Genomic DNA, 26,891 nt, shown 5'->3' on the forward strand with positions numbered 1-26,891 from the left:
TCTTATAAGGACTCCAGTAAGAGGATTAAGACCCACCCTTGGGCAGGCCTCAACTGAAATAACCTAATCAAAAGGTCCTACCCGTAATAGGTCTACACCCACAGGACTGGATTAAAAGAACATGAACCTTTCGGAGGTACATACAGCAGCCAAACTACCATACTTGGTATATTTAGAGAACTAAAAACACAAGAAATGACTAGAGAAATATTTTGCAAATCTTTTTCATCCTTGAATTATTTGGGGGAGGAGCCATATGATCCCCTAATTGCTTGAATGACTTTTGTCGTCTTTTTATCCTTCTCCTGCCTTCTTCTCAGCAAAGCATTCAGAGCTAACTTTTGATTGCTATTTCTTTCACTGCATCTCTAGATCTGAAAAGTCATTTCTGAACTGTGGTCTACGGAACACACATTAATGAAAAAGAATTTTGTAAAAATTTCAAAAAGTTTCCTTTGTCATATCCATTTAGGATGAGCCTCATTCGTGTGCCCCTCCACCTCCAGTGGAATCACAGTTGCCCTTAGCTAGTAATGAAAGGCTCTGTGACTTTCTGCAGTTAAAATGTATCTGACACTGCATCTTCCACATATATTTGATTAAGGACGATTTTTTAACTCTGTGAACATAAGTTGGAGTAAGGTTGATATATTAATTGTCTATTGGTGTGCAACAAATTACCACGGATTTGGCAATTTAAAACAACAAACATTTATTATCCCACAGTTTGTGGGGACGTGGGATCCGGGCATGGCTTAGCTCAGGCCTCTGCTTAAAGAGCTCTCACAAAGGTGCAATCAAGATGTCAGCCAGGTCTTCCCCTCTCATCTCATTTGAAGGCTGGACTGAAGAAGAGTGTGCTTCCAAGCTCATGTTGTTGTTAGGAGAACTCAGTTCCTCACAGGCTGTTGAATTGATTGCCACAGCTCCAAGTTGGCTGTTGACCAGAGGCCACCCTGAGTTCCTTATGACTTGGGCCTCTCCAACATGGCTGCTTGCTTCAACAAAGCACACAAACCAAGAAGGCAGTAGAGTCTACAGCAAGACAGATCTTCTGTAACCTCATCACAAGAAATGTTATCCTGTATGTTTGCATATTCTGTTGGTTAGAAGCAGGTAACAGGTCCCACCCACACTCAAGGGGAGGAGATTGTACAAAAGCATGAATACCCTTATGGGGGGTTGTCATGGAAACCACCTTAGAGTCTGCCAGCCACTATGAATATAAAAATTACTATACAATTATCTCATGGTGATCATATTGTATGATAAGATACTCCATAAAGAATAAGAGTTAGCTGAGCATCTATTCCATGTGAAGCACTATGCTAGGGTGTCAAGATTTATGAAGGGTATTGATAATGATCATGATGCTTAGTAAGCCTTATTGATTGGTGCTCCCGTCAGACCAGAAAGTGGGTTGAGCACTGTGCCTGTGACACTTTACTTAATCCTCTCAGAAGCCTCCTTTTTCAGATAAAGAAATGGGGGGTTGAGAAGTTAGGCAAGCAGCTCACTGAAGAAACAGACCATTTATACCACAAATTGTACTATTTTACGGCAGATAGCATCTCTATACAGAATGGGAGCCCATAAAAAGGTGCCACACTTTTTGCCTGAGAGATTTAGAGGGGAAGAACTAAGGAAGCCTTTCGAAGGATGAGTATGAGTTTTTGAGGGTTCTGGGACAAGGACAGGGACAGGGCCTAGTGTGAGTAATGGTAGGTAGGGTTAGGTAATGGTAATATTTTACCATCTCTCTGCTTGTAATATGCAAAGGACAGAGCTTTTATGGTTTAACTACAAGAAGAGATATTGGTGAACATAAGGGCAGCAATGCAAAAAAGTAGATTACATAGTCAATGAGGGGGCTGCAACAGCCACAGGTGGCAACTATTTTGATTAAATTTATTACTATTTGTTTACTTTCAGCCTCTTTCCAAATTGGCTCTGAAGCAGCTGTTGCTCTGACGCCCACTTGCTTTATTCTTGTTTAGCTGTAGGCTGTTGGACCCTCCCCTCCCCTGCCCCCCAGGTTGCAGTCTCCAGTTTCCACCTTTCCACCCTCCATTAAGAACATTCAGAAAGCAGCCAGTGCTGGGGAGGTCCGGTGGCCGGAGAGCTGGAGCAGGAGAGGGTTTCAGCACTCATTTTTCTGGCCTCCGATCAGGGAGAACCTGCTGCCAGTCAGGCAGATCCTGGGCCAGATCCAATTCCTGCACAGATAGGCCCACAGGACTGTGTCAGGGCTCAGAGCCAGGCATCTGCAACCTCCAGTTTGTCATGCACAGAGCCAGTTGTCAGATACGGGGAGGCTAAGGCTGAGAGAGCAAGTCCTGGTTCAGTTCCCCAGTCCTGTGGGCTAGAAGGAGAGTGACAGCCAAGGCTCATAGCAAAGAGTGGGGCTGAAAAACTAGAAAAGCCCTTCCTTTGAGCAAAGATGGTAGCAAAGAGGCCAGCTTATTTAGCAGTGAAATTTAGTGAAACAACACAGTAGCAGGAGTGAGAAGTCTTTGTCACTAATTGATTTTGGAGAAGTTAGTTTAATTTTCTCTAAAATTAAAAAAAAAAAACAAAACCTGAATTAAACGATCTTTAAGTTTTAAATTCCAAGTTTCAATATATTCTCTTACATACATTTATTACATTTTCTGCCATATGTTTATGGAGTTTTCAGTCATTTTCTTAAAAATACTTTGGCCAACTTCAAAGTAAACTTCTGCTTGCCCATGAAAAATTAATGAAACCCAACAAATATAAAATTATGGTGACTGTCACACTTATCTGGAATGGAGATTTTATATAGTTTCATATTCTGATGACTGTAAATAGGTAATATGGAGAAAGAATGGTGAAGTATTAATGCTTTCAGAAAGTGTCATTTTAAAATTCAAGGAAAATCTTGAAAAGCATCTTCATATTACAACAAAAAAGAATATATTTATATAATCCTTCCCTTATTTCTTGGTATATATCTACTGTTTAAAAAGTTGTGACTAAGATAGTAATGTTAAAAAAAATTAAAAACAATTACTCGTAATCTTGTGAACCTAATCACCTAATCAGCTGCCTTCACCTCCTTGTTTACGTGCATGCATATCTTCACATGGTGGCAGTGATGCCATTCGTAGCATGGAGGCTGCTTTATTTTTACTAATATACTAGTAATGTTTTTCATATTTCCTTCTCATATATTCACTTTTAAAGTTATATAAAGAATACATCTTCTTTGTCTGAAAATAGAGATTTCAAATAATCAAAAAGAAAAAACTAAGTATTATTTATTATCCTCCTTCCCTAATATAGCCTGTTAACATATATCGCAGCATTTTCTGCTTTAAAAAAGTAATAATAATATAGTAATATTATTATTACGCACACACACATTTACTGCTTTTTAAGGCTGTATGGTTAGATTAATTTTGTGAATTTTCTCGCCAACATTCACCAGTCTATTAATTATCCCTAATGCAGTTGGTAGTGGAGATTTATGTGAAATATGGTAAACACAGTAGGAAATAGACAAGTGGTTTTCCAAAAAGTGGCCACAAACTTTAAATTGAAATCCAGTAACATTGTATTCTAGCATGAATTTATCTTTTGCTTCTTTTTATCTCAATACACCTAAAACATGGGTACTCAGATTTTTAATTAAGAGAAAACTTGGGCAGAAAACCTGGTTGGTTTTTTATATTAATGCTGCTATTTCTCTTTTTCCTTTGAACTCATTGCCATTATTAGAGCCAATTAGTAGATTTTTTCCAGCTTGCCAGATGATCATTGTTTTAATTTTAAATTTTTATCTAAAGCTGAATAATTCTTTGAACCCTTAGATTTTGAAAATTAGCTTGGGTCCCGTCAGGAAGAGAGAATTGTTTTCATTACAAAATAATTGCTGGTCCCTGTTTTTCCGTGTATCAGTCTGCAGATGAAAACTCATATTGAGTCTGCCATCTAAAATAAATTAAGTTTTTTTGGTAATTCAAACGTAGAGAATTACAAATCATGGTTAAGAATTATTTTTCATTATCAGTATTGTTTTATGTATTATAATTTGTATTGTAATCTTGTAGAAACAGTCCTATCAGAAATGACATAAGTCATCAGCTTATTTTCCTTGTTAAATTCTAATATTTCTCAAATTTATGACTTTTATTATCCAACTATTAAAACTAGGTAAATTTATCTTCAAGTGGTATGTTTTAGTGTTTTTATTGCAGTGTATTTTACATACAACACAATTTACCCATATTTAGTGTACAATTCAATGAATCCTGAGAGTGTGGGGGCTTGTTGTGAGAGAATAATATCACCCATTTTACAAAATGGAACATACCCAAAGAGCTGGCTGTGGTTGGGGCGCTTCTTACCTGTTGGAGTTCTCCTTCTGAACTTGCGGCCTTTGTCATATGTGTTTCTTCTCTCTTCAGAATTACAACTTGCTAATATTACAATCTTTGGATGCTCTTTATCAAAACGTACTTAGAGCCAAACCTAGTAATCTCCTAACACACACACACACACACACACACACACACACACACACACACACACACACAGAAAACCTCAGTCCAAACTCACTACACACATGTACTGAAGAATGGGTCTGTCGTAGGAGCTAGGTCAAGTTAATTGTCATAGAAAGGAGCCATTTGTGATTTCCATGATAGTGAAATTGCGAAAGTGGATGCTAACATAGAAAAATATATTTTTAAAAGTATTTTATTAGTTGCTTTAACTTTTGACTTAAAAGTGAGAAATGTGTATAGTTGCTAATAAGCAAAATAAGAAAGGTTTATTGAAAATGGTTGATAGTTTAAAGCCTATCTTTTTTAAAACCTCTGAGATTTTTGTTTGTTTTGAAGATTGCTTCCCTTGAAATTTATTTTTAGAAATAGAAACTGGTTACACTGCATTTGCTCAAAGTATTGGATGCAATGTCATCTTTAAAAGCTAAATAATAGATTTAGGGCAATTTAGTGCCCATGAGTTACTGTTTCTTACTTTGAGATTTTAATATACTCTTGTGAGTTCAGAGATTAATTAATCTGCGTATACTAGGTCTTAATTAACTTCTAAATATATATTTCAAGTACAGCTTCCTCTTTTTGCTCCTTTAATGAAATATTTAATAAAGGAAACAGTGAGATCAATAAAAGGGTAGGTTGCAAAGTAGAAAGATTTTATGATTCTGGTACTCAATTTAATTTGAAGAAAGTTTCTTAATTTAAAATGTCTTCAACTACATTGTGTGATTTCAAATAAATCTTTATTGGAGAAGAAAAATGCAATGAAGGACAAGTTATTTGAACTGACAAGATGGGGATATTTAAAGTATATTTAACAGATTCTGAAAACTAGGACATGTGCTTCAGATGTTTGTTTCTGTCTGTAATTCTTAAAGGATAAGACGGTTGTCTAGTATAGCACAAGATGATTTTACACTTCTTTTCTGACAGCTCTCTTAAAACCCTGGCAGCCTTCTGGGAATTCTGTCTTGGTGTACTCTTGGTCCTCTAAAGCTTAGCATGTGTGATGTTTGCTGACAAGTGAGGGTAAATAGATTGTCAGGTTGCCGATTCTGAGTTCAAACGTCCCAAAATCTACCCAATGTTATTCTATGCCTGTTAGTCTTCAGTTATTTAGATCAGCACACCTTTATTTGGTTAAATTAGATGTAAATTAGATGTACAAGTCATATGAATTGTTAAAATTAAATTTTTAAAATGTCATAGCTACTTGGACAGTTTTGACAGCCTCATCTTAGGGAAGTCTATTGTTAAGTGTTATATTGCAAGCAGGTTTCCCTTTAAGGTACTTTTTTTTTTTTAACTTCAAAATTGCCTGATGAGTCAAATTGCTCTTGCAAGCTTATCCCAGATCTTTGTAGCTAAACTGGCTATTATGCAGACAAGCTAGAGCTGTAGAAAGCAACTTGGTTGTAGTGGTGAGAATATTTAAAGAATAGTTTATTTCAGCTTGCTCCACCCAGTCATGAACTCACTGCTGTCAGCCTCCAGCTTCCCTGCTATGCCAGGAAAATCTGTCATTTAGACTAGATGACTATTTCAGGACCCACAGTATAAAAAAGCTAAGGCTGGAGTCTTTTTGGGACATTGAGGCTGCAGGGCTGGGTAAGGACTTATTTGACCTTTTTTCCCCTTTTTTTTAAAAAACTTTTTTTTTTCCAATAGGTAATATGAGCACACAATTGTAGGCATTCCAAAGAGTACAGAATTGTAGAATAGTAAAAGTTAAGTTTCCATCTCTCCTGTTTCCTTGTTCCTTTCCTCACAGATAATTACTTTGATTAGATTCTTATGTATCTTTCCAGGGATATAATATGCATATATAATCACATGTTTCATGCAAATAGTATATAATATACCTTCTGCTCTTTATTTTGCTTTTTCCCTTAACAATATATTATAGTTGGTTTGGTGTTAGTACATATAGATTTATTGGCCTCACTGGCTGCACTTTCAGGCGATACCATAATTTATTTAGCTAGTTCCCTACTGGAATTTGAGGTTATTTTTATTCTTTTGCTATAAACAATGTCACAATGAATATCTATGAATATAAATCTTTGTGTGTATAAATATAGGATAAACACCTAAGAATATAGGAATAAAGTTGTCATTGATCACTCTGAAACTTCTGAAACATAATGAAGGACTTCCAAATTCAGTTCAACCAATCAACTCAGTTGAATGCATAACTCATTCTAAGCCCTGTGCTGGTGCCTGGGAGCTTTTGAGAATCAGACCTGGCCCTTCCATGTCTGATGCTTCAAGGTAGAAGTGCTAGGCTCCAAAAGAGAAGCACAGCTGAATCTTTTGGAATTCTACGGGGGAAAGTGACTGCTGGCCTCAGAGACCAGGGAAGAATATGGAATTAGAATTAGATGTGGGCAGTGGCAGAGAAGGACCAGGAGGATACGCGGAGGCACAGGTGCAGCAAAGCCAGGCATGCAGGGTGCACTGCACTCCACCCTGTGACATGCACGGCCCACTCCAGCCTCAGGACTTTGGCACTTGCTGTGCCACCTTCTTGGAGCATTTTCCCTAGATGTCTTTATAGTTTTCTCCCTTCACAGTGATGCCCACAAGACCTCAGGGACCCTCAGCAGGGGCTCTGGTTATTTGCTTGGGTGGTCCAGATGCTGTGCTGTGTGTGGCAAAAACTGATGCCTCATGCTTCTGCAACCTGCAGGTCCTCTTGGGGCCACCATCAGAGGGCCTGGAACAATGACCCTATAATGCAGCTGCTTGCTCCCTGGTGTTTTTTACCACCACAGCCATTCTGGCCTCCTTTGCCATCTGCTCAAGGGCAAAATAGGCCTTTTCCTTGGGCTTTTACAATGCAGCTGACACCAGTCTGTCATTTCCAACAAGATTTTATGAAGCTTGGGCATTGGGGGAAGGGCAGCACAGTGTGGGGAGAAGGGTCCTCTCTGTTTAGTTTCTGCTCATCACTGACTTGGACTGGCTTCTGTCTCCCTGGTGTGAGTGCACTCCAGTGGATGTGACCAGAAAAAGGAGATCTCTTGTCCTGAGAGCCTCAGGCCCCTGGGAGCTCTAATTTCAGATCTTGGGATCCATCTTCCACCCACTACTGCCAGCCCCATTCCCCCACCCTCAGCCATAGCAGTAGGTACTTTGCCCTCAATCCCCAGTGGATACTCAGAATAGTTGTTAACATTTATACCAGAGCACAACAAACAGTCCAGTATCAGTACTCTTGGGTGATTTAAAGATATGTTACTGTAAGTTGGGCTTTTTTGGTCAGTTGCGTTCCTGAAAACCTCCGATCAAGAACCATGGGAAGCATCCATGTGTGGCCTCTGTGTTCCTTGAGGCGACAAACATCTTCCTCAAAGAAGCCACATAACTTTAGAAACACAGCTTTGCCAAACTGTGCACCCTTTCCTCTTCTACTTGAAACATGGAAATGCAAGTTAATTTCAGAATTTACCCCAGAATAATGAATAGAGACTTGCTTTATTTTTCTATAACAGAAATTACCATTAAGTTGGCTTTCTTAGAATAAAGGAACAGTCAGCATCAAAGGTGAATTCAAGTCTCTTCCTTCAGTAAACCTGAATAGGTGGGAACTTTTGGAATTGATATTTTTGTACTTCTTTCTGTCAACATAAAAAAAAAGATCTCTGTATTGGGCACACGTCTTCCTATACTTAAGTTAACTCTCTCGGAGGCAGCTAAGGTGTTCATGCAGAGTCAGATAAACCTAATAATGTCATAGTTGGGATTAAAACTGGGTTAAAACATCTTAATATTGCAATTCTCAGTCTGGGGTGCCAGTAAGCAGAAAGAAATTGATCCCCTTTCTGAATGTACTTTAGACGATCTTTGTCTTGTCTACTAATTACTGCATTTTGCCCAAGATCCAGTGATACATAGGCATGCAAAAGTGGGCAGGGAGATAGTGGTGGTAGGAAATGAGATGCTTAAAAGAAGTGTTCCTTGTTCTTAGGGAGCCTACAATATAGTTGGAGAGGTAAACATAGAGATAAAAATAGGAATAAAAATAGTTGTATATGCCGACTGCCAAGTGAGCTGAATGGAGAACAAGGTGTAGTATATGAGTCCGTTGGAGAGACTGATTATTTCTTGAGGTTTCATTCATATAAATTTTAAATATTTTATTACAAAAGAATTTGGAAAGTCAGGAAATTTGTTAGGAAGGTGATCCATCACTTGTATTATTAAGAATCAGTAGCCTCATGGTATGATATTTTTTTGTATTTTTATTTAAAATATGTGTGAGCATAATAAAGGGATTAAGTATTTTATGTATAATTTGTGTTAATTTCTTACCCAAATGAATAGGTTCTGAGCTTTTGTGTGATTTAAATTTACCCATATTAGTGGTTTTTATGTATTTAAAAATTGAGGTCTATGTTTTCTATTGAAACCTTACACAAAATTCAGAGGTATAAAATAGGTGAAGGCAGAGGTGGTTTCGTTAAGGTGGTGATGAGTCTCCCTTCCAGGATAGCATACACATGCTGCCCACTAAGGGAACACTGATATGGGGGTGCACAGTGAGAGCTATTCTTGCTATATGTCAATTCAACATTAGATTCAATGTGGGCAAGACACCATGCCAGGAGCTGGGAATGCAAAGGCAAATGGACAGGGTCCTGCTTTCAGGGGATCTGCAGTCTTGTGTGGGGCAGGTGGGGGTTGGCACGTAAATGAATGACTTGGGACATGCATGAAAGCAGCAGGGGCTGAAGTCAATTGGGGAACAAAAGAGGGCTCTAACTGGACCAGCAGGGGAAGGGCAAATGAGGGAAGCCTCAGGACTGGCCTCTGAGTCTAGTTTTAAAGGACGTGTAAGAGTTCATCAGCTGAGCAAGACATTCCTGGATATGAGACCATTTCGTGCTGAACAACTAACCTGAGACAAGATCATTACAGATGATTTGATGGGATGCTAACAGTTGGTTAAAACTTAGAAAGTGAGGAGACTATACAAGGCTGGTTTAGGAACCAGGGACTTTTAGTCCTTGGAGTTTGGACTTTCAGGATGAAGCCCAGAGAAACTATTAAGCTCTTGAGCAGATTGTGTTTTGGTTCACGGTAATAGCCAATATGTATTGAGTGTTGCTGTAGATAAAGAGCATTAATAAAGATTTCCCATACATTATTTATTTAATTCACGCCAATATCCTATGACTCAGTTGTGGCTATTGTACTGGAAATCCAAGAAGAAAACAAAGGACATCTCAAATAGGGCAATTGAAGAGAGCTGATGAAGGAACTATTTATGAAATGGTGTTCTTGGTTAAGGATATGAAACCATTCCAGGCCAGTAATATTGGGAAGACATTGTAGTTCCTCCCCCTGAAGGGTTAAGAGATGGATTGGTTCTGGAACCCCACGAGCAAGGGCTGCAGTCTTCCAAGGAAGGACTTAGCCACTGTCATTTCCCTGCCCAGCTGGGAAGAAGACTAACCTGGGGAACAAATACACTGACTTACTTTTCCCCTTCCCTCTGGTTTTTGGTTGGCATCTCCCATTGGCCAAAACTCAACTCCAGGCCAGGGCCAGCACCACGGTTATTACAGGTCCGTAAAGGTCAGCCCCTGAGGAGCATAGACATGTTGAAGAAGAGTCGAGGATGCATCTCCAGAGGCAAATGGAGAACACCCAGCAGAGTTACTATATACTTTTCACAGGTGAAGCAACTGAAACTCAGCTAGATTAAGTCACTTGCCCCAAATCAGACAACCTTTAAGTGGTGGTCCTGCCTACTCGACTGAAAGCTCTTGCATACTCTAAGGAACCATCTCTTCATCAGACTGTGGAAAAGGAATAGGAAAAGCAAACTTCAAATCTGGGAGACCAGTTAGTAACTCTTTCTAAGATCTAAGGCACAAAACAATAAGTTTGAGGGGCTGAAGTGGCAGTGAAAACAGATAGAAAGAAATGGATTGGGAGCATTGGTGACAGACTGGAGAGAACTTGGGGCCTCAAATTCCCTCTTGTTTAAAGGAAATGATGATATTACAGAATGTAATATCTGCCTTAGATCCTTTCCAGAATGAAAGCTCTGAGACTCTTTTGTGCAGTGATTATAATTTGCATTTATTTCATGGAATTAATATATTCTTGAAGATACTCCCAAACTGCTCACTGCACCTCTTTTTGGAGATTTGAAGTTGTTACACGTATTTACTGTATGAGCAATGCCCTGCTCCAGGTTCAGGCAACCCAAGATTGTCACAGTGTCCCAAAATGCATTTTAAAATCATCAGAGTAAAGTGAACATATACATTTATTATAGTAGATGTTTTCTTTTAAATATTATGTCCAGAATCAGTGATTCTGATGTATTATTTTATTTTAGTGACCTAAAAATAGTTCTTACCATCTGCCCAAATAGTTTGACAAAGGGAAAAGCCAAAAAACTAAAAGCGTAGGAGAAAATAAATCAGAAAAATTGGACAGCAACAATGCAAAAAAAAGTGTTACAATAATTTAGTATGACCCAAACATTTTTTCTTTGAATTGTCTCAATAATTGCCTCATTAATTTGCATCAATTCACATAAGCATTTACTGTTATAAAAAGATGAAAATGTCTTAGTTCAATTTTTGAAAATAATTGCCTTTTTTTGTCTCCTGGAACTTTTTAGAAAATTCACTTTAGACAAGGCATCTCAAAGAGCTTTTTCCTTCTGCTTTATTTATTACGTGCCCGTCAGTGAAGCTTTGACCACACCCTGGTTTGGGGTGTCTGAAAGAAAGGGTCCCTAAGAGTCCTGCAACATAATAAATCTTTTATTTTTCAACAATTTCAGTTTCTAGTTGTCACTCTCAAAGGCATCACAGTCTTCTAGCTAAGTACTCCATTTCTGTCTGCCTACCCCCTTTTTCCACTTCAAACCAAACATGTTGAAAAGGGGTGTCAACATTATGGGGAAGGGGGGTACAACTGGTTGATGTTATCAAGGAAGCTGTTACCTCTGGGTTTTGGGACTTACCTGGCATAGAAACACTTGGGGATTTTTTGGTTGGTCACTGCCAAATTATCCCTGAAGATTGAGACAGTGATCAAACGAGAGACAGGGGTAGCAACTGACAAGATAGGATTTAACAAAGGATTACGAATACTGAATCTTTATGTAAATGATTTTTTTTTTTTAGCTTCTAGGGTACTAGGATAGCTGGAAGGAAATAACTGATATGGCGGAACTGTTACATATAACATGCTTTGAAATTTGCTCTATAGGTACTTTTGTTAAATTATACTTTGAAAGTTATCACTTTTGTGTGTATATGTTATATTTCACAGTAAGGAAATAACTGAAATTGTGGAACAGTAACCCAAAACATTCTGTGAAATTTGCTCTGTAACTACTTGTTAAATCGTTCTTTGAAAGTTATCACCTTTCTGCATGTATGTTATATTTCACAATAAAAAATGCAACAAATGAAAAGTGTTCTCATTTCAGCCATGAGACCCTGAGGTGAAGGTTCCTGAGCTTTTCTCTGGAGTACTTCCTTATCAAAGTTCTATTTTCCCTGAGGGCTTTTTGTCTGATTCTTCTGTGAAAGCTCTCAAGACATCATCAGTCATCCTCTCTAGTTAGCTCATATTTGTGGAGCCACCTTCTGGTAGAACCAGCTTGTGTTTCCTCCTCATTTCCTTTCCTGTCTCCTCTGCCTGCCTTCCCTCACTCCCAACCCTCTCCCTCCCTCTCTCACCAGGCTAATCCATCACTGTTCTGGACTTTGAACCTGATCAGTCCAAGCCCCCACAACTGGAGCCCAGAGGCACTTCCCAGAGGAGCCCAGTACAAGCTCCGGCGCTATTGCCTGTGTCCAGGTCCTAGCGTGGTCACTTATTACCGTGTTACCTTAGTTTCTCTGAGCATTCGTGTTTTTTTGGCTTAAATTGAAATACTAATAATCATACTGTTACTCTAGGTTTTTGAAATGATTAAATGATATAATACATCTAAAACTCTTAGAGTCCCTAGCAGATTATAACCGCTCAATAATTATTCAGTTTTGCTTCTGTATTATAAGTACTACCATATTCACAATTTTTTTTTGTGTTTTAGTATTATAAGACCAGATAAGGATAGTGCCTTTTTAAAAATTTTGTTTTAATTTTTAGGTGGTGCAGGAAGGAAAGGGAAATGATTTATATGCCTCCCAGAGGAACACTCACCCTAATTTACTTCTCTTAAAAGCTAAAGAAATGAGTACACTAATGAAGGCATATGTTGTCATTTCAAGTATTATGTATGTATAATAATCTCGTCTTTATAAAGTGGCTTCTTTCCTGTCAAGTGCAAAGCAGATCTCTGGCATAAAATCATAATTATTCTTACTTACCCGACTTAATTATGGTTCTGTAAATATTGTTTCTTTAATTAACACACGCAAAGGTGCATACCAATATAGTATTTGGGGGTATATATTAATACGTATATACAAGCAAACGGCCTTAAAGTGGGGTTATAGTTCTGTATATTATGTGAAAAAGAAAAACTTTTCATGCTATTGAGGATTTCACAGCTTTATTGAGCAATTCATGAATTGGGCAACATCTTATTATTAAGGGGGTCCACTGAGGGCATGGAAAGGGGAAGCTCATATAGAGATAACGCAGAAGCAAGTGCAGGAATGCTCTGATTGGTTGACACTAAGTTTCCAATATACTTGGGGGGGTGTCTTACAAATTGGGGAGCAGATATACATTGATTAGTATGGTATGCTAGTCCCTTCTCATAAGCTCTCTCTATTGGACCAAAACTGGTTTTATTACCAAGTATTGCTTATCGGGGGCCTTGTAGACTTGACTCAGTCTTCTCGGAAAACCCCTTCAGGTCAATTGTTTTTTCTTCTGGAAAAGCCTCTGGGAAAGGGGTCTTCTCCAGGCACTGCCCAATGCAGATGGCCATTTTATTTTACTTAACAGTGTATTGATTTAAAAATTAGACTCTCATAATGTATTTAGTATGTTTTACCTTTAACTTTTTTAAATCAAAATGTCCCATGTATATGGAAATTCATCGAAACTGCCAATGTAGTTAGGTTTTGAAATTCATACAGTGTTGTCATCTAGCATTGGAATAACAACCATGAGTTTCATTAACTGAGAAGCAGAAACTAGAAAGTGAAATGTAAGCCACTGAACTGTGAAAACGGTGACATATTTGCATGTACTCTATTGAAAATGATTCTGCTCTCTCTGCTAATGGGGATATGATGTGATGGGCTCACTGAGGTGGAATTACTTATTTGAAGTGCTTGTTAAGGACTTGGGCATATATTTTCTTCATACATTTAATGAGCAAGGTTTTTGGTAATATTTTCTTAGGATCACTGAGTTTTGGGACTTGGATCTTAAAGTTTCCGTATTCTGACCCTGGGGAAATCCACAAATATTTTCTTAAAGGACCAGACAGTAATTTAGTCTTACAGGTCATGTATGTCTGTCAACCATTCATTCTGCTCTAGACAAAAAGTAGCCATAGACAATACTTAAAGGAATGAGTGTAGTTGTGTTCCAGCAAAATTTATTTACAAAAACAGATGGCCAGCCCAGGCCATAGTTTGCTGACCTCTGATCTGGTCTCCTATTTTACACATAACAGAACTGAAGCCCCAGAGTTTATGCTGACTAAATCAAGGACACAACTAACCTAGTTAGTGTCAGAACTGCTGTCAAGCATTTATTCTGTCATATGTGACAGGTCTCCTAATATGAAGACTAATGCTCTGGCGACAAAAGCATGTTACTCTTATGGTATTCAGCCAAAGAGTTCTGAAAGAAGTCTTACTGCAGGTATAAATTGCATGTAAAGCAATATTTCCAAGAGACTAATACTGTTTTTATCCTTGTATATAAAATAGAAAATTTAAATCTTCCTGTAAATGAAAGTTAGTTATTTGGATGTTTTCTTTCTTCTTTGGAACATCTAAGTGTGAGCTGTTGGCCTGGGGGAAAGGGAGCTGTGGCTGCACTTCAAGAAACTCTAGGAAGTACATGAATGGGGAGTGGATACTGGAGGGCACGCATGAGCGACAGATGACCAGCTGCTTCTACCTCTATGTCCACCCCTACCTGCCCAACTGCGGGGCCCACTGGATGAAGGCACCGATTACCTTCAGCAAAGTCGAACTCACCAAAAGCTCCATATTGAACTCCTTACATAAACATGAACCCTGAATTCACCAAGTTAGGGTGGTGGTGGTGGGGTCCTCAGCAGATGATCACCAGCCATTGCTTTCCAAGACCCAGTTCACATTGGCCACAGCTTATCAGAAGGAGGAGATCACAGTTCTTAAAATTAAATACAATCCATTTGCAAAATCTTTCTGCAATGCAAAGGAAACAAGTGATCACAAAGATGTGCCAGACGAACTCCAGACAACCAGCAAGCTGGGTATTCTCAGTTGGGGAGATGCTTATTCCTGCAACCAGTCCATTGGTTCCACCTTCCAGCCCCTACCCTTGTTTGGAGGTTCTGCCTCCCTCTCCTTCCTGCATGACTGTGAAAGATAGCTCAACCTGCGAAACTACATCTCAACCCTGTACCCCAGTCCATACACTCATCAGAACAGCTCTCCAACCTTTCTGACAATTCATCTGCATGTTTAGGCATGCTCCAATTTCATGACAGTTGGTCCAGCCTTGGGGTGCCTGCCCAAACCAGCATGCTACTCCTGAGCCATAGCACAGATCCACCCCCTGGTTCTAGTCAGTACCTCAACCGGTGGTCTGTGATTTAACAGCACCATCACTCCTGGCTCCCAGAAGCCAGGGATGTCCAGTGGGCTGGGAGTCCAGTTCTCTCTAGGCTCCACAGTGCACTGTGCACCCCTTGCCCACATGGTCTCTGCTTCCTCTTCCTCAGGGCCCCTGCTGTGTGAAGGGGGCACATGCCACAGACATTCCTGTAGCCAGTACAATGCCTTGGCACAAACCTGCCTCACAGCCTCACGGACACCCTTGTTGCCATGTTCCATGTAAATCACGGTCCTTTTCTTAAAATATGCACTGCACTTTTTTCTATGGCAAGCAAGTATTGATTTGATTGATCTACTAGTAAGATATAAAATGGCAGTTCTCATGAGGCAAGGGAAGGAAGAAATAAAGCTTTAAGTTTCATTTAAAATAAGAGGAGGAATACACATTCTATTTATCAAACAGAACAAAAACAACGCACCACCACCACTCATTTCCCCATCATCTACAATAACAATTTAGACCTGGGTTGTTTAATTGCTACAGGTGAATTTTAGTTTGAAAACAATATATTTGGCCTACTTCACTGTTATTCATAATAAAATAATGTGTTTGCTTGGAGCTAGAATCTTAATTTTTGTTTCATACAGTATGTAGATGACTTTGGCACACCAGAATTTATAAATCCCACTGGTCTTATTTTAGTGAGATAAAAAAGCACACTTTTAATTCTCTTATTGCTTTGGAGTAGTTTTCAGGTCCATTTTATGGCAGTTACCATAGTTAGAGGTGAGCTGTTACAGACAAATCTGAGGACAACAGATGTTACTTGAAATGAAAATTTGCTCTCTCTACTAGAAAGTGTGTCATTGTGAGCAGATGTATTTTCTTGTCTTTTTAAACCTAGAACTGTTCATATTTTTCTTCTGACAAAGTAGCCAAAGACAATCAGCAGAAAACATCTTCTGCAAAAGAAAAAAAGGCAATATGCAAAAAAAAAAAATATTATGACCATTTCTGTTACTAAAAAATGGAAGACATAAAAAAGAATCTGTGCCCTTTAAGATCTAAAGGAACTAGGCATCATTTATTTTCTTTCAAAATTCAGGGATAATTGAATAAGATCAGAGCAAAATAAAATTTTCCCTTAACATAGTTCCTTGTTCAGTTGAAAGAACTGTGGCTGTTTTTGGAACCTAAGACATCTTTCTAATAAAATGTGAATGCTCTAAATTCTGAAGGTGGTATTCCTGCATTAAAGGTGCTGGTGAGGGTAGAGAACTTCTGGTAGCGACTGTTGAGTTGGAGGTGCCTGTTACACCTAGTGGGGAATTGCACAGTCCCAGGTCTGAAGGTCAAGGGCAAGTATGAGCTGGAGATAAAATCTAGGGAGAAATCACCCATGGATGACAGTTAAAAACATGACATTAGCCACAGTTCCATACAGAGTGTATAGATTTGAGAAAACACTGGTTTGAACATATATCCCTAGACAAAACCAGGTTTTAAGTGGCAGACCAAACCACGATTTAAGGAGCAGATTCCTGGAAGAAGATTAAGTCACTCTTATTAACTCTTCTATATCTGAGACTTCAAGGAAATAAATTAGAAAGGAGGAGAAGGATCATCGGGGTCCAGTGCAGCTGAGAAATCTAGCCAGATAACACCCGAATGAACTCCATTTGTTGGTGCTGAGGCAAAGGTTGGGAGCACTGCCACATAATTTAGTCTACATTGTGCCAGATGTTGGATGGCCATCATATAGGGATATGAAGGAATTCCTTCTCTGGATACAAGGTTAACCGTCTGACTTAACTCTTTTGGAAATCTAAGATTCTGTTACTCTAGTATCAGGGTTACCAGCTGTTCCGGTTTGATAATGCTGCCTTTTCACAAAACACCAGAAATGGACTGGCTTTTATAAAGGGGGTTTATTTGGTTACAGAGTTACAGTCTTAAGGCCATGAAGTGTGCAAAGTAAGGCATCAGCAGCCGAGTACCTTCAATGGAGGATGGCCAGTGGCATCTGGAAAACCTCTGTTAGCTGGGAAAACACGTGGCTGGCATCTGCTTCCGAGTTCTGGTTTCAAATGGCTTTCTCCCAGGATGTACCTCTCGAGGCTGCAGCTCTTCAAAAATGTCACTCTTTGTTGCTCTTGGGGCATTTTTCCTCTCTGAGCTTCTCTAGAGCGAAAGTCTGCTTTCAAAGGCTGTCTTCAGACTGTCTCTCATCTGCAGCTCTTCTCTTCTCAACTCCTGTGCATTCTTCAAAGTGTCCCTCTTGGCTGTAGCAAGTTCACTCCTTCTGTCTGAGCTTATGTATTGCTCTGGTAAACTAATCAAGGCTCTTGCTGAATGGGCAGGGCCACACCTCCATGGAAATTATCCAATGAAAGATCTCATCCTCAATTGAGTGATCACATATCCACGGAAACATCCAATCAAAAGTCTCCAACCCAATCAACACCAATACATTTCCTGCCCACACAAGACTGCATCAAAGATAATGGCGTTTTGGGGGACGTAATACATCCAAACCAGCACACCAACTTTGAATCATTGAGAGTGAGGCTTAAATAGCAGGAATTTTTACTCTACTCTGGGGTCTTTCATTAGTTAGAAAGGATAACAACTTAAATTCAGATATATTGAATTGTTGTGCAAACCATTTTAGATACCCACAGGTACATGTGCCCATATATACAGCCATAGCGAAAACAGCAGCATGCAAATAACCTGTATCCATCTGGTTAGCGTTTCACATTGTTTTTGACTTTTAGTTCAAACTAAACATGATATAAGAAGTTTTGATAATAACCCATGAACTTCATCCTTTTTAAAAGGTAGTGTAGCTCTCTTCCTGTAGTGTAACCATAGCAACTGACAAGGAACAGAGAAAGAAAGCTTTCACACATGCTGTGCTAATTAATCCTGACCTACAGTTTTCCTTCTGCTGGAGGATGCAGTTTAATAAATTTTGCATGAGTAAGCATGTTTTGATGGATGAACTGTATAAATGCATAGCAATGTCATTATCAAAATATTTTTTAAATGTAGTTATAGACTTACGCTCCAAGGTATACTTTCTTGTTTGTTTGTTCGTCATTGTTTTAATAATTTGTTCCCTTGCTGAAAAGTTCTGGAATTTATTTATTTTTATAACCAGGCAGAAACATTTTTAGGATAAAAACCTTTTGTTCATCAATTTGTAGGACACTTTTCCCAAGAAAATGTTTAATTGACTGACTATATTAAAGTGAGGTGATGAAAGAGTTTTATATCAGTCAGGGCAGAAGAATGTACCTTGAAAACGCAATGATATTTTTCATTCTATAGCAGACGTTTACATGGAAACCACTTAAGAAACATAGTCTTGACACACTAAAAACTTATATATTGAGAGTTCTCATGCTAGCTGTTGTTTTGGGAGGTTGTGTGCCTCATTGGAATGGAGTATAGGTAGCCCCTGACGTTGATATGTGAGAAGGAAGAGGATAATGTAGACAAATAGATTTTCCTATTTATATTTTCCAAAAATGTTTAACCAGTTTAGCAAGTTCATATTCAGAGTGAACATAACTGATTTGAAATCACATCTAATTATTTTGATTTATACTAGTTCTAGGTTATTTTTTGAGTCCTTGTTTTACCTTTAAAACTGGAAATATCACAATTTTCTATAACCAGGCTGATTGTCTAAGCTGTCGAAGAAATACTCAGATTTTTTCATTCACCAGTCTCTCTGGCCTACCTCTGACAACAGGGCCTCAGGAACACTAAGGGAATCCAGCCTGAATGTTTTCTGCTTCTCATTTGACTTGACAACAGCATATTGAACAAGTCAAAACCTATTTCAGAACTTGTGCTTAGCTCTTTGGTTTTGCTACAGAAACATGGTGTCATTCAAGGAACCAGACTCTTTCATGAAGGCACTATACTATCCTAATTGTCCTATATATTGTTCGTTTTTGCTTGAGCTGAGGTAGGATAAAACCTTGCAGAGAAAAGAAGTAGAGATCATTGAAGAAATCTGTTATCAAAAATAGTTTTACCATTTGTGTGCAGGATAACTGGGATGTGTGTGTGTGTGTGTGCTTGTGTGTGTATAATCTGTACATTTTGATATGGAATACTTATAAATGTTAACCAATTTGTATTCCATTGCAGCATTATAAAAACTGTGTTGTAGAAAATAATTGTGAGTGTAACAGTAGTTGAATTAGTTAGAAATTCTTTGTCTCAGCTGTCCTATTAATTTAAAAATTTACATATAGCACAGTAAATTGAGTGCCAAGTGTTTAATAAACTGGAAAAAAGTTACATTGCTAAAAACTACAAAAGTTTTTAGGTAATCAGAAAAGTAAAAGGAATATGACATCTTGGGTTCACTGTAAAAATTTTGTATGTGCTTTGAGCATCGTGTCATTAATATACCCAGATAGAAAGATTTCCCACACGTTTTTTTCTTTTAAAACATAACTTCTATAGATTTTTTTTAAAAGTAAATATATATCATTGGATAAAACTTGGAAAAAACTTAGTAAATTAAAAAGAAATATGATCCCATATTCTGGAACTAAACATTTAAGACATTTAAATATATTTTCTTTTCTCTTAACTCGTATTATTATGACTGTTTTTCCTAGTTTTAAAAATTCTTAGAAAGCATTTTAATTTACCATATATTATTTCATCATCTGTATATATACCAGATTTATTTAAGTATTTCTTTATAATTACTTATTTAGATGGTTTTCATATGAGCTTTCCAGATAAGCATTTTCTAGTGAATATTTAGGAGAACATTGGAACCACAATGGACAAAGCTTTGAGAAAAGTGTCATATGCTCTTCTTGGAAATTCACAACAAACATTAGGACATTACAAAAATTAAGGACACCGAGAAGTCTCCCAGTTTGCAAACCTGTTCAACTCTTTAAATCCAGCTTTTCTCAGTGGTATTTTACCTTGGAACACTTTCTCGTAACGCTCAGAGCTAGAGTCCCATGAAACATACTTTGTAAAGTCTAGGAGATTTCTTAGCTTCCTTGTAACATATAATAGTTTATGAAATATACATTCACTCTTCTGGTTCTCTGTTAGATTCATGATGCTAGTGTTTTGTTAGGAAATACAAGTGTATTCAAAATGAATAGACTGCAATATGCTTTTCGCATCCTTTCTATTAACCTTGACATTGCAGACATGATTCTGTATTACAGTATCATATTTGACCTTTTTAAATTGTGAGCATTCAAATCTAAATTCCCTTGTTCTCTTAATGCCCACTGAACTTCTTTATGTTTCCTGTAACCCACAGGTCTTGCAAGAGCAAAATCCATCCCTAGCCACACATACTCCAATGAAGTGGTTACTTTGTGGTACAGACCTCCAGATGTTCTCCTGGGCTCGACAGAGTATTCTACCTGCCTTGACATGTGGTGAGAACTGTGCTCTTTACTCTAGCTAATCTATTTGTAGTGCTTGGTCTGGGTCAAGCCTAGACAAATAGCTTAACAGTTTCAATGAAGATTAATGGTGCAGCAGTATTTGCCTACGTGTGGCAGTACTGCTGGATTTTTCTAAACATGATTTTTCTCAACATGATTGGTTGAGCCTCCCTTGCAGATGGTATCTGGTAATGACTCTTGATGGACAGGGCCAGAGACATTTTTCTGTCAGTGCAGTGATTTTTCTCCCTAAGGGTCTTAGTTTGTTTCTTTATTTTATAACAAGAAAGTATACATCTCCAAACAGCATGGAGCATTTGGAAGTAGCAGGGAGCATATTAAATTCACAGCTAAGGTATAAGAAAAAGTAGTCTGAAAATTGTGCTGTAACTGTTAAGTACTAAATTGGATCACAGTATATGTCTCCAAACTGTTGATACCAATTATCCAAATGAAATTTTAAAAATTAAAAAAAATCATAAGTTTAATTTCTGCATTGTCTCAGTTTCATTCATATTTTAACCAAGTTTAAAAATCTATCCTGTGAGGCCCAAAGATTGGCAAAATATAATGCATAATTGCGATTAATGGTAGACTGTATTTAATTCCAAATGAAATACGATCTAAATCAAATAATCAAATCAGGGAAGAATCTATTTTTAGCACTCAGGAAAGGCTTACTAATGACTTCTAAAAATGTCTTTTATTAAAATAAAATCCCTTTTCTAAACTCACAGTTGTGTTCAACGTAAAACAATTCACACAGCACATGGCTATTTTCTAGCAATCATGAGTGACGATGTGCCCATATGCAGATTGCAGCTACATGTTCATATAATGTTTATGACCTCAGTAAAACTTCAGCATTTCTTGTTTGTCTTACTGCTGAGTCCTTAATTCACTGTTCTACCCTTGGTAACTTAGCTTGTAGTAAATTAAGCTATGATGAGGCCTGGCTTCTTCCCTGATGTTTTTCATCCAGTAGTTTTGTGGTGAGAAGACAATCAGATTCCCTGCCATGTAGGGCACAGTGTATATTTTCTTAATTTAGATTCTAGCAATCCCGTAGGGATGAAATTTGGAGATTTATAAAGCCACTGAAAAATGTATACAGAGTTTTCAGTGCATGTGAGTATATTTATTTTTGTGGGGTGTTGATCCATAGCTTTCAGTATAGCTCTACAAGAATCCTGGTCGTCAAACAGCCTGACATCTATTGTCGTAAATTGTGTCTTGCCTTATAATAAATTTCATGCCATTTTAACCCATATTTCAAAACACCAAGAATAAAGATGACTGTCTGTCATTGCAGGGCTGGGCAAATCCATCTTTTCATCACACCTCCTGACTTTCTTTTGGACAGTTGTTTACAAAGTTAGATTTTTTCCCAATGCCAAGCCAGGTGCATGGGTAAAACAGAAATTTAGACCATTAGTTTTAATGGAGAAAAAGGTTGAAAATAAAAGCCAATGAATGCATCAGGATATCAGTCACTAACTTTCTATTTTTGTCCTCCTTCCTGCCTTATAGTTGAGAGTTGGCTATGAAAAATAATTATTATTTAAATATTCTTTAGTTATGGGTGTTTTCTGTATTTTTGGGGGGTGTGGAAATTCTAGATTGTCTTTCAGTGAGGTCTGCTATTAAGAAACACATTAGGGAACATTTGTGGCTTGGATCCACTTTTGTCTCAGTCTTGGTGGTTCTGTTAAGACTACCGTCACAAATCAGAAGAAGCTTTTTTTTTATACACTATGATGGATTTTGTCCGAACCTTTAAATATGCTCTTTAAAGTGGAAAGAACCACATGGACTGTGATTACTAATGTGTCTGTTTCTGATGTGTAATATTTGATATCCAGTCTGTGTGTCTATTCCCCTTTTCTGCATACATGGGTGTGTTTTCTCTTAAGGAAGAAGAATTGGACACTTTCCAGCAATTTTCTTTGAACAGAACTATAACGGAAGTATAAGAAGACTTATTTAAGTGGAAGGGAGGAAAACTGATAGAAAATAGTGGACCCCAAATGCCCTTTTGTCTACATGCCAAGATTATTCATTGCCAAAAACAAATAGCAGTTGTGTTATATATGAGCAGCTTCCCATGCTTATTGGCACTTCACTTCCAAACCCTAAAATCTGAGTTATCTCTGGTTTTGCCTGTCATTCTGAATTTGATATCATTTCAAGCCATTTTCATTGTAAGCCTTTATTCTAAAGGCCGTTTTGTTGTTAGCCTATAAGTCAAGTGAAATGTACTCATCTTTCCAGTTAGAAAGAAGTTCATAGGGCACTGTTTTTTGCACAATGACGTTGATACTGGGCATTTAGACACTTAGAAATGGGACTGTAATTGAGTCATGGCTCAGCTGCACCAAAGAGAAATGCAAATATTAACCTATGGATAATGGCAGGGAGGCAGGTGGCTGTGATTTCAGACTATTTTTACAGTTCATTTACCATTGTGGGGCAGTAGGGTAGTAACTAAAAACTAATGATCCCCACACTGTGTTACATTTTCCAGTTTTCTGTTTAAATAGCCATAGGCAGTAAAAATATTAATGAAGACACATATGCATTAACATTGTCAGCAAATGATGGAAATCAGAGTTTGGCTTATTATGATTTACTGCTCTAGGTCTCCAACACCATGGTGATATGTAAATAAACTGTGTGATTTGAACATACATCAAGAAAGGTAGTTTTTTTTTTATCTTTGCCTCCATCCTTAAAGGAGGATTTAAACAGAGGAATCCAACTGAATATTGCCTCTTATATAACTTTTCTTTCTTAATTCTTGGCTTTTATACCTCTTTGAAAGTCAACACATCGGAAATCATCTTTAAGCTTCTAAACCAAAAAGGCTTACAGAGTACTGAAAGCCACATTAAGAGAAGGGCAAATGTAAGAAGCAGCTTATCTGTATAGTTCTTGCCTTGCCAGGGAGTTCTGCTCTCGCTGTCGAGTTTGTGGCTCTAAATAAGCTTTATACACCATCATAGAAGCCCATAAATATGTTTAGAGCTTCATTTGTTTGCTGAAGCAGAAGGTCACTTGGGATTATTTTAAAGGATTAATTTTTAACATAGAGTGACTAAGTTATCTGCAGCTAGTAAATAATTGTCTCATCAAGATCACAGGACTTTTGGGAGGCCAAAATATACAGTAGCATTACCTTATGGTATTTACTACAGTGCTCCTCAACACTGTAAAGAAAATAATTGTATGTTGGTCTCTTCCATCATCTTTTTAAAAGCTAATTAACATATTAACCAAGCTTGTCAAAGTGTGGGGCAAATCATTTATAAATAAGCCTGTCAAATGTAATGAGATTGCATATTAAATCACCCTTTTCTCTATTAACATCTCTAATTTAAGATTAAAATTAATTTATTTAACATTGTAGCAGCTGGGTGGTTAGAAAATAATTTCCACACCTGTCTTGATATATAGATAAATGTCTGCCAAAAATTGATTTTGCATATATCAAAAAAGAAATTGCTATTTATTGGGTATTATAAGGCCATTTAACATTGCTTTTTATGAAATAAGCCTAATCACCATACATATTGGCAGTACACAGGGTTCTCTCATCATCTTTGATGATCTCTCTTGAATCAAGGATCATTTATGTAACAAAACAAGGTTTCCTAAGACTCAGGTTTATTTAACAGTATTTAAAGAGAATCATAAATGTGCCCTATTTTATAGCCTCCACCCTGATAATAAATTTGTTCCCCATGAAGGCGTGTGGTTTGAGTCTTGAGTTAAAGTAATAGTAAAAATAATAGGTACTTACATACTGTATTCTAAGCCCTGCGTTATACATTTTAATTGCTGACATACTGTACCATGATACAGAGGAAGGAAACAAAACCGAACAGACTTAGTAGTATGGTCACAATCATACAGTTAGTAAACAGCAGAACATTCAAACTCAGGGCTACCCACTCCAAAGTCCTTTCTTTTATAACATATTACACAATCTCTTAAAATGACTTCTGAGGAATGTGCCTTTATTTTACTACTAAAGCAACTCTTAAAACAAAACTACAGTAAAAGCCTCCTGTAACTTAGGTCATGCTTTGGATCATGTATATCGTCTGCATTCTCACTCTGTAGTCTCGTGGACTGCCTATCTCCTTTGACAAAGATATTTTAACAAATTCTACTTTATAGTTTGTTTTTCTCAAAGGAGAGTTTCTTTGAAATAATAAGACCTGAATTGTTGAATTGAACACATTTTTCATGGGACCAAAATCTGTCATGGCATATATTTTTCCAATTCCCAACCACTCCGTATTTACCACTGCTGCTAATATGAATGAGTCCATTTAAAAAAAAAAAAATGCAAGTAAGAATGAAAGTTTGGGTTTATATGCTACATTTAAGTCATCTATCTGTCAGGACTACTTGCACATTTTCTAATTAGCTGGGTCATGAGACCAAGGAGGATATGAATTGGTCACTGTCAGAAGTTACGTCTCTTTAAGACCTCTTGCAGGCTGCTCAAATAACACATGATCCAAGTGACTTGGTGGCGTGGCCACTGAGAATGCAGTGGAGCATAATGAAAGAGCCCGGGACAGTGAAAAGTACATCTCAGGGGTTGAAAGCTTAGCTCTTGGTGGCAGCCATAGTTTCTGGGCCCACTCCCACTACTGAAGTCCCATAAAATTAGGGTGACTATGTAGTTTCTTATCCATACCAGAAAAACCTTTGAAAACTGTTAGTCATTCTGCCAGGACAACACCTTTCTCATAATGCACCAAAGCAATAATTTGCTAAATACTGGTTGGTCAGAAGAGACCTAATACATTTGAGTCCCTAAGTTCACCCTTAAGGACTGCTGGCTACAAACTCAAATTCATTGCAGCAAACTCATATTACAGTGCCTAATAATGAGTTATCTCTGTAAGTACAGCTCTGTAGTATTAGATTATTGGGGCATTATGGAGTAGCTGCTCAAGTGCTGAATTCCATGATGGCCTTGGAGAGCTAAGACGAAGCAGTTCTATTTTTCTTTAAAAAGTGTAGCATAGCTAGGCACAGCCTATTGTTTATTGATGTGTGTGTTTATGAGAGAGAGAGAGTGAGAGACAGAGAGAGAGAGAGTGAGTATACGTCTTTTTTCAATATATATGTTTCCTCATTTGTTGGAGATAAATTAGCTGAATGAGAATATATAAAATGAGGCATTGTATGTAGTCTTCACTGCTAAGTATCTTAAAAACAAAGAAGAATTCCCCTATTCTTATCAATGTTAGAAAAGTAATTGGTTATCCATAAACTAGTTGTTGGATGGCTTTTGAAACAGCTCATCATAATCACTAAGTTTCATGACTATAACCCTCAGTGTACCCCATCTGCATCACTGGTTGTGAGAATAACAAAGATAACTACATGTGAAGTTCCTTAAGAAACATAAAACCACAAATGTTGAGAATAGAATTCGAGAAGCTCTAAGTAGGTTAATCAACCAAGCTAAATATATTGCATTTCTATTGGGGTATGGCATCCAAGGACACTAAGGGATATATAACAGAAATGAAAGCTGCCATATTTGGTTTAAGAGACAATCACATGCCTTCTATGTCTATAGAATCATGGAGAAAGTTTGGCCCAAGGTATCCTCATTTTACTTTCTTGTGTGTGTGTGTTTTCATTTATAAATATATAAATTCGTGCTCAAAGTTTAGAATTGAAGTTTGCTTGTACCCTAGTGCCTTTTATGTCTTAAGGTGTGTCTTTAATCATGTAGAAATCAATTCTCTGAAAATATGAGTAACAGTTTTGTTGTGAAAAAAGGAAGCAAAGGTGTAGTAGAAAATGCTTTGAAAGCCTAGGTTGGATTCCATTATTGCCACTTATTAGTTGTGTGACCTTGTTGTGTGACCAATTCCCTTAACTATTCTTATCTTCAGTTTCATAATCAGAAAACTATGACACTAAAGTCTATCTGAGGTATAATCAATAAGTAATACTTGCCACAGTAGTAGCAACAGCAGAAACAGTGAGCTCCCGCCTCACCCTTACCCACCCTGCAATTCTGTTTCTGCAAAGCAACTACTTCCACCTTTCTGTTTCTTTTGATATCTGTCATCATTTGTCTAAATAATAGTTTAATTTCAGTTTCTCTCACCCCTCACCAAAGGGTAAATCTATTCTTGCAAAAATGCCAGTGACTTCTAAAAAAGTTTGGGTGTAA

General features: G+C 37.6%; 1 protein-coding gene and 1 pseudogene across 5 annotated transcripts in view; both read left to right on the forward strand.

Moving 5' to 3' along the window:
* CDK14 (cyclin dependent kinase 14) overlaps window positions 1-26,891 on the forward strand; it is a 678,858-nt gene that overhangs the window by 397,695 nt on the left and 254,272 nt on the right. For all 5 annotated transcript variants that reach the window (XM_037836624.1, XM_037836622.1, XM_037836621.1 and 2 more), the window contains one exon: window positions 20,554-20,674. In XM_037836624.1, the coding sequence (XP_037692552.1) occupies window positions 20,554-20,674 (121 nt within the window). The remainder of the gene's footprint in view (window positions 1-20,553; window positions 20,675-26,891) is intronic.
* Window positions 14,439-15,518, forward strand: LOC119534772 (annotated as a pseudogene).

This window comes from Choloepus didactylus, chromosome 5 (genome assembly GCF_015220235.1).
Source record: "Choloepus didactylus isolate mChoDid1 chromosome 5, mChoDid1.pri, whole genome shotgun sequence".
Classification (NCBI taxonomy): domain Eukaryota; kingdom Metazoa; phylum Chordata; class Mammalia; order Pilosa; family Megalonychidae; genus Choloepus; species Choloepus didactylus.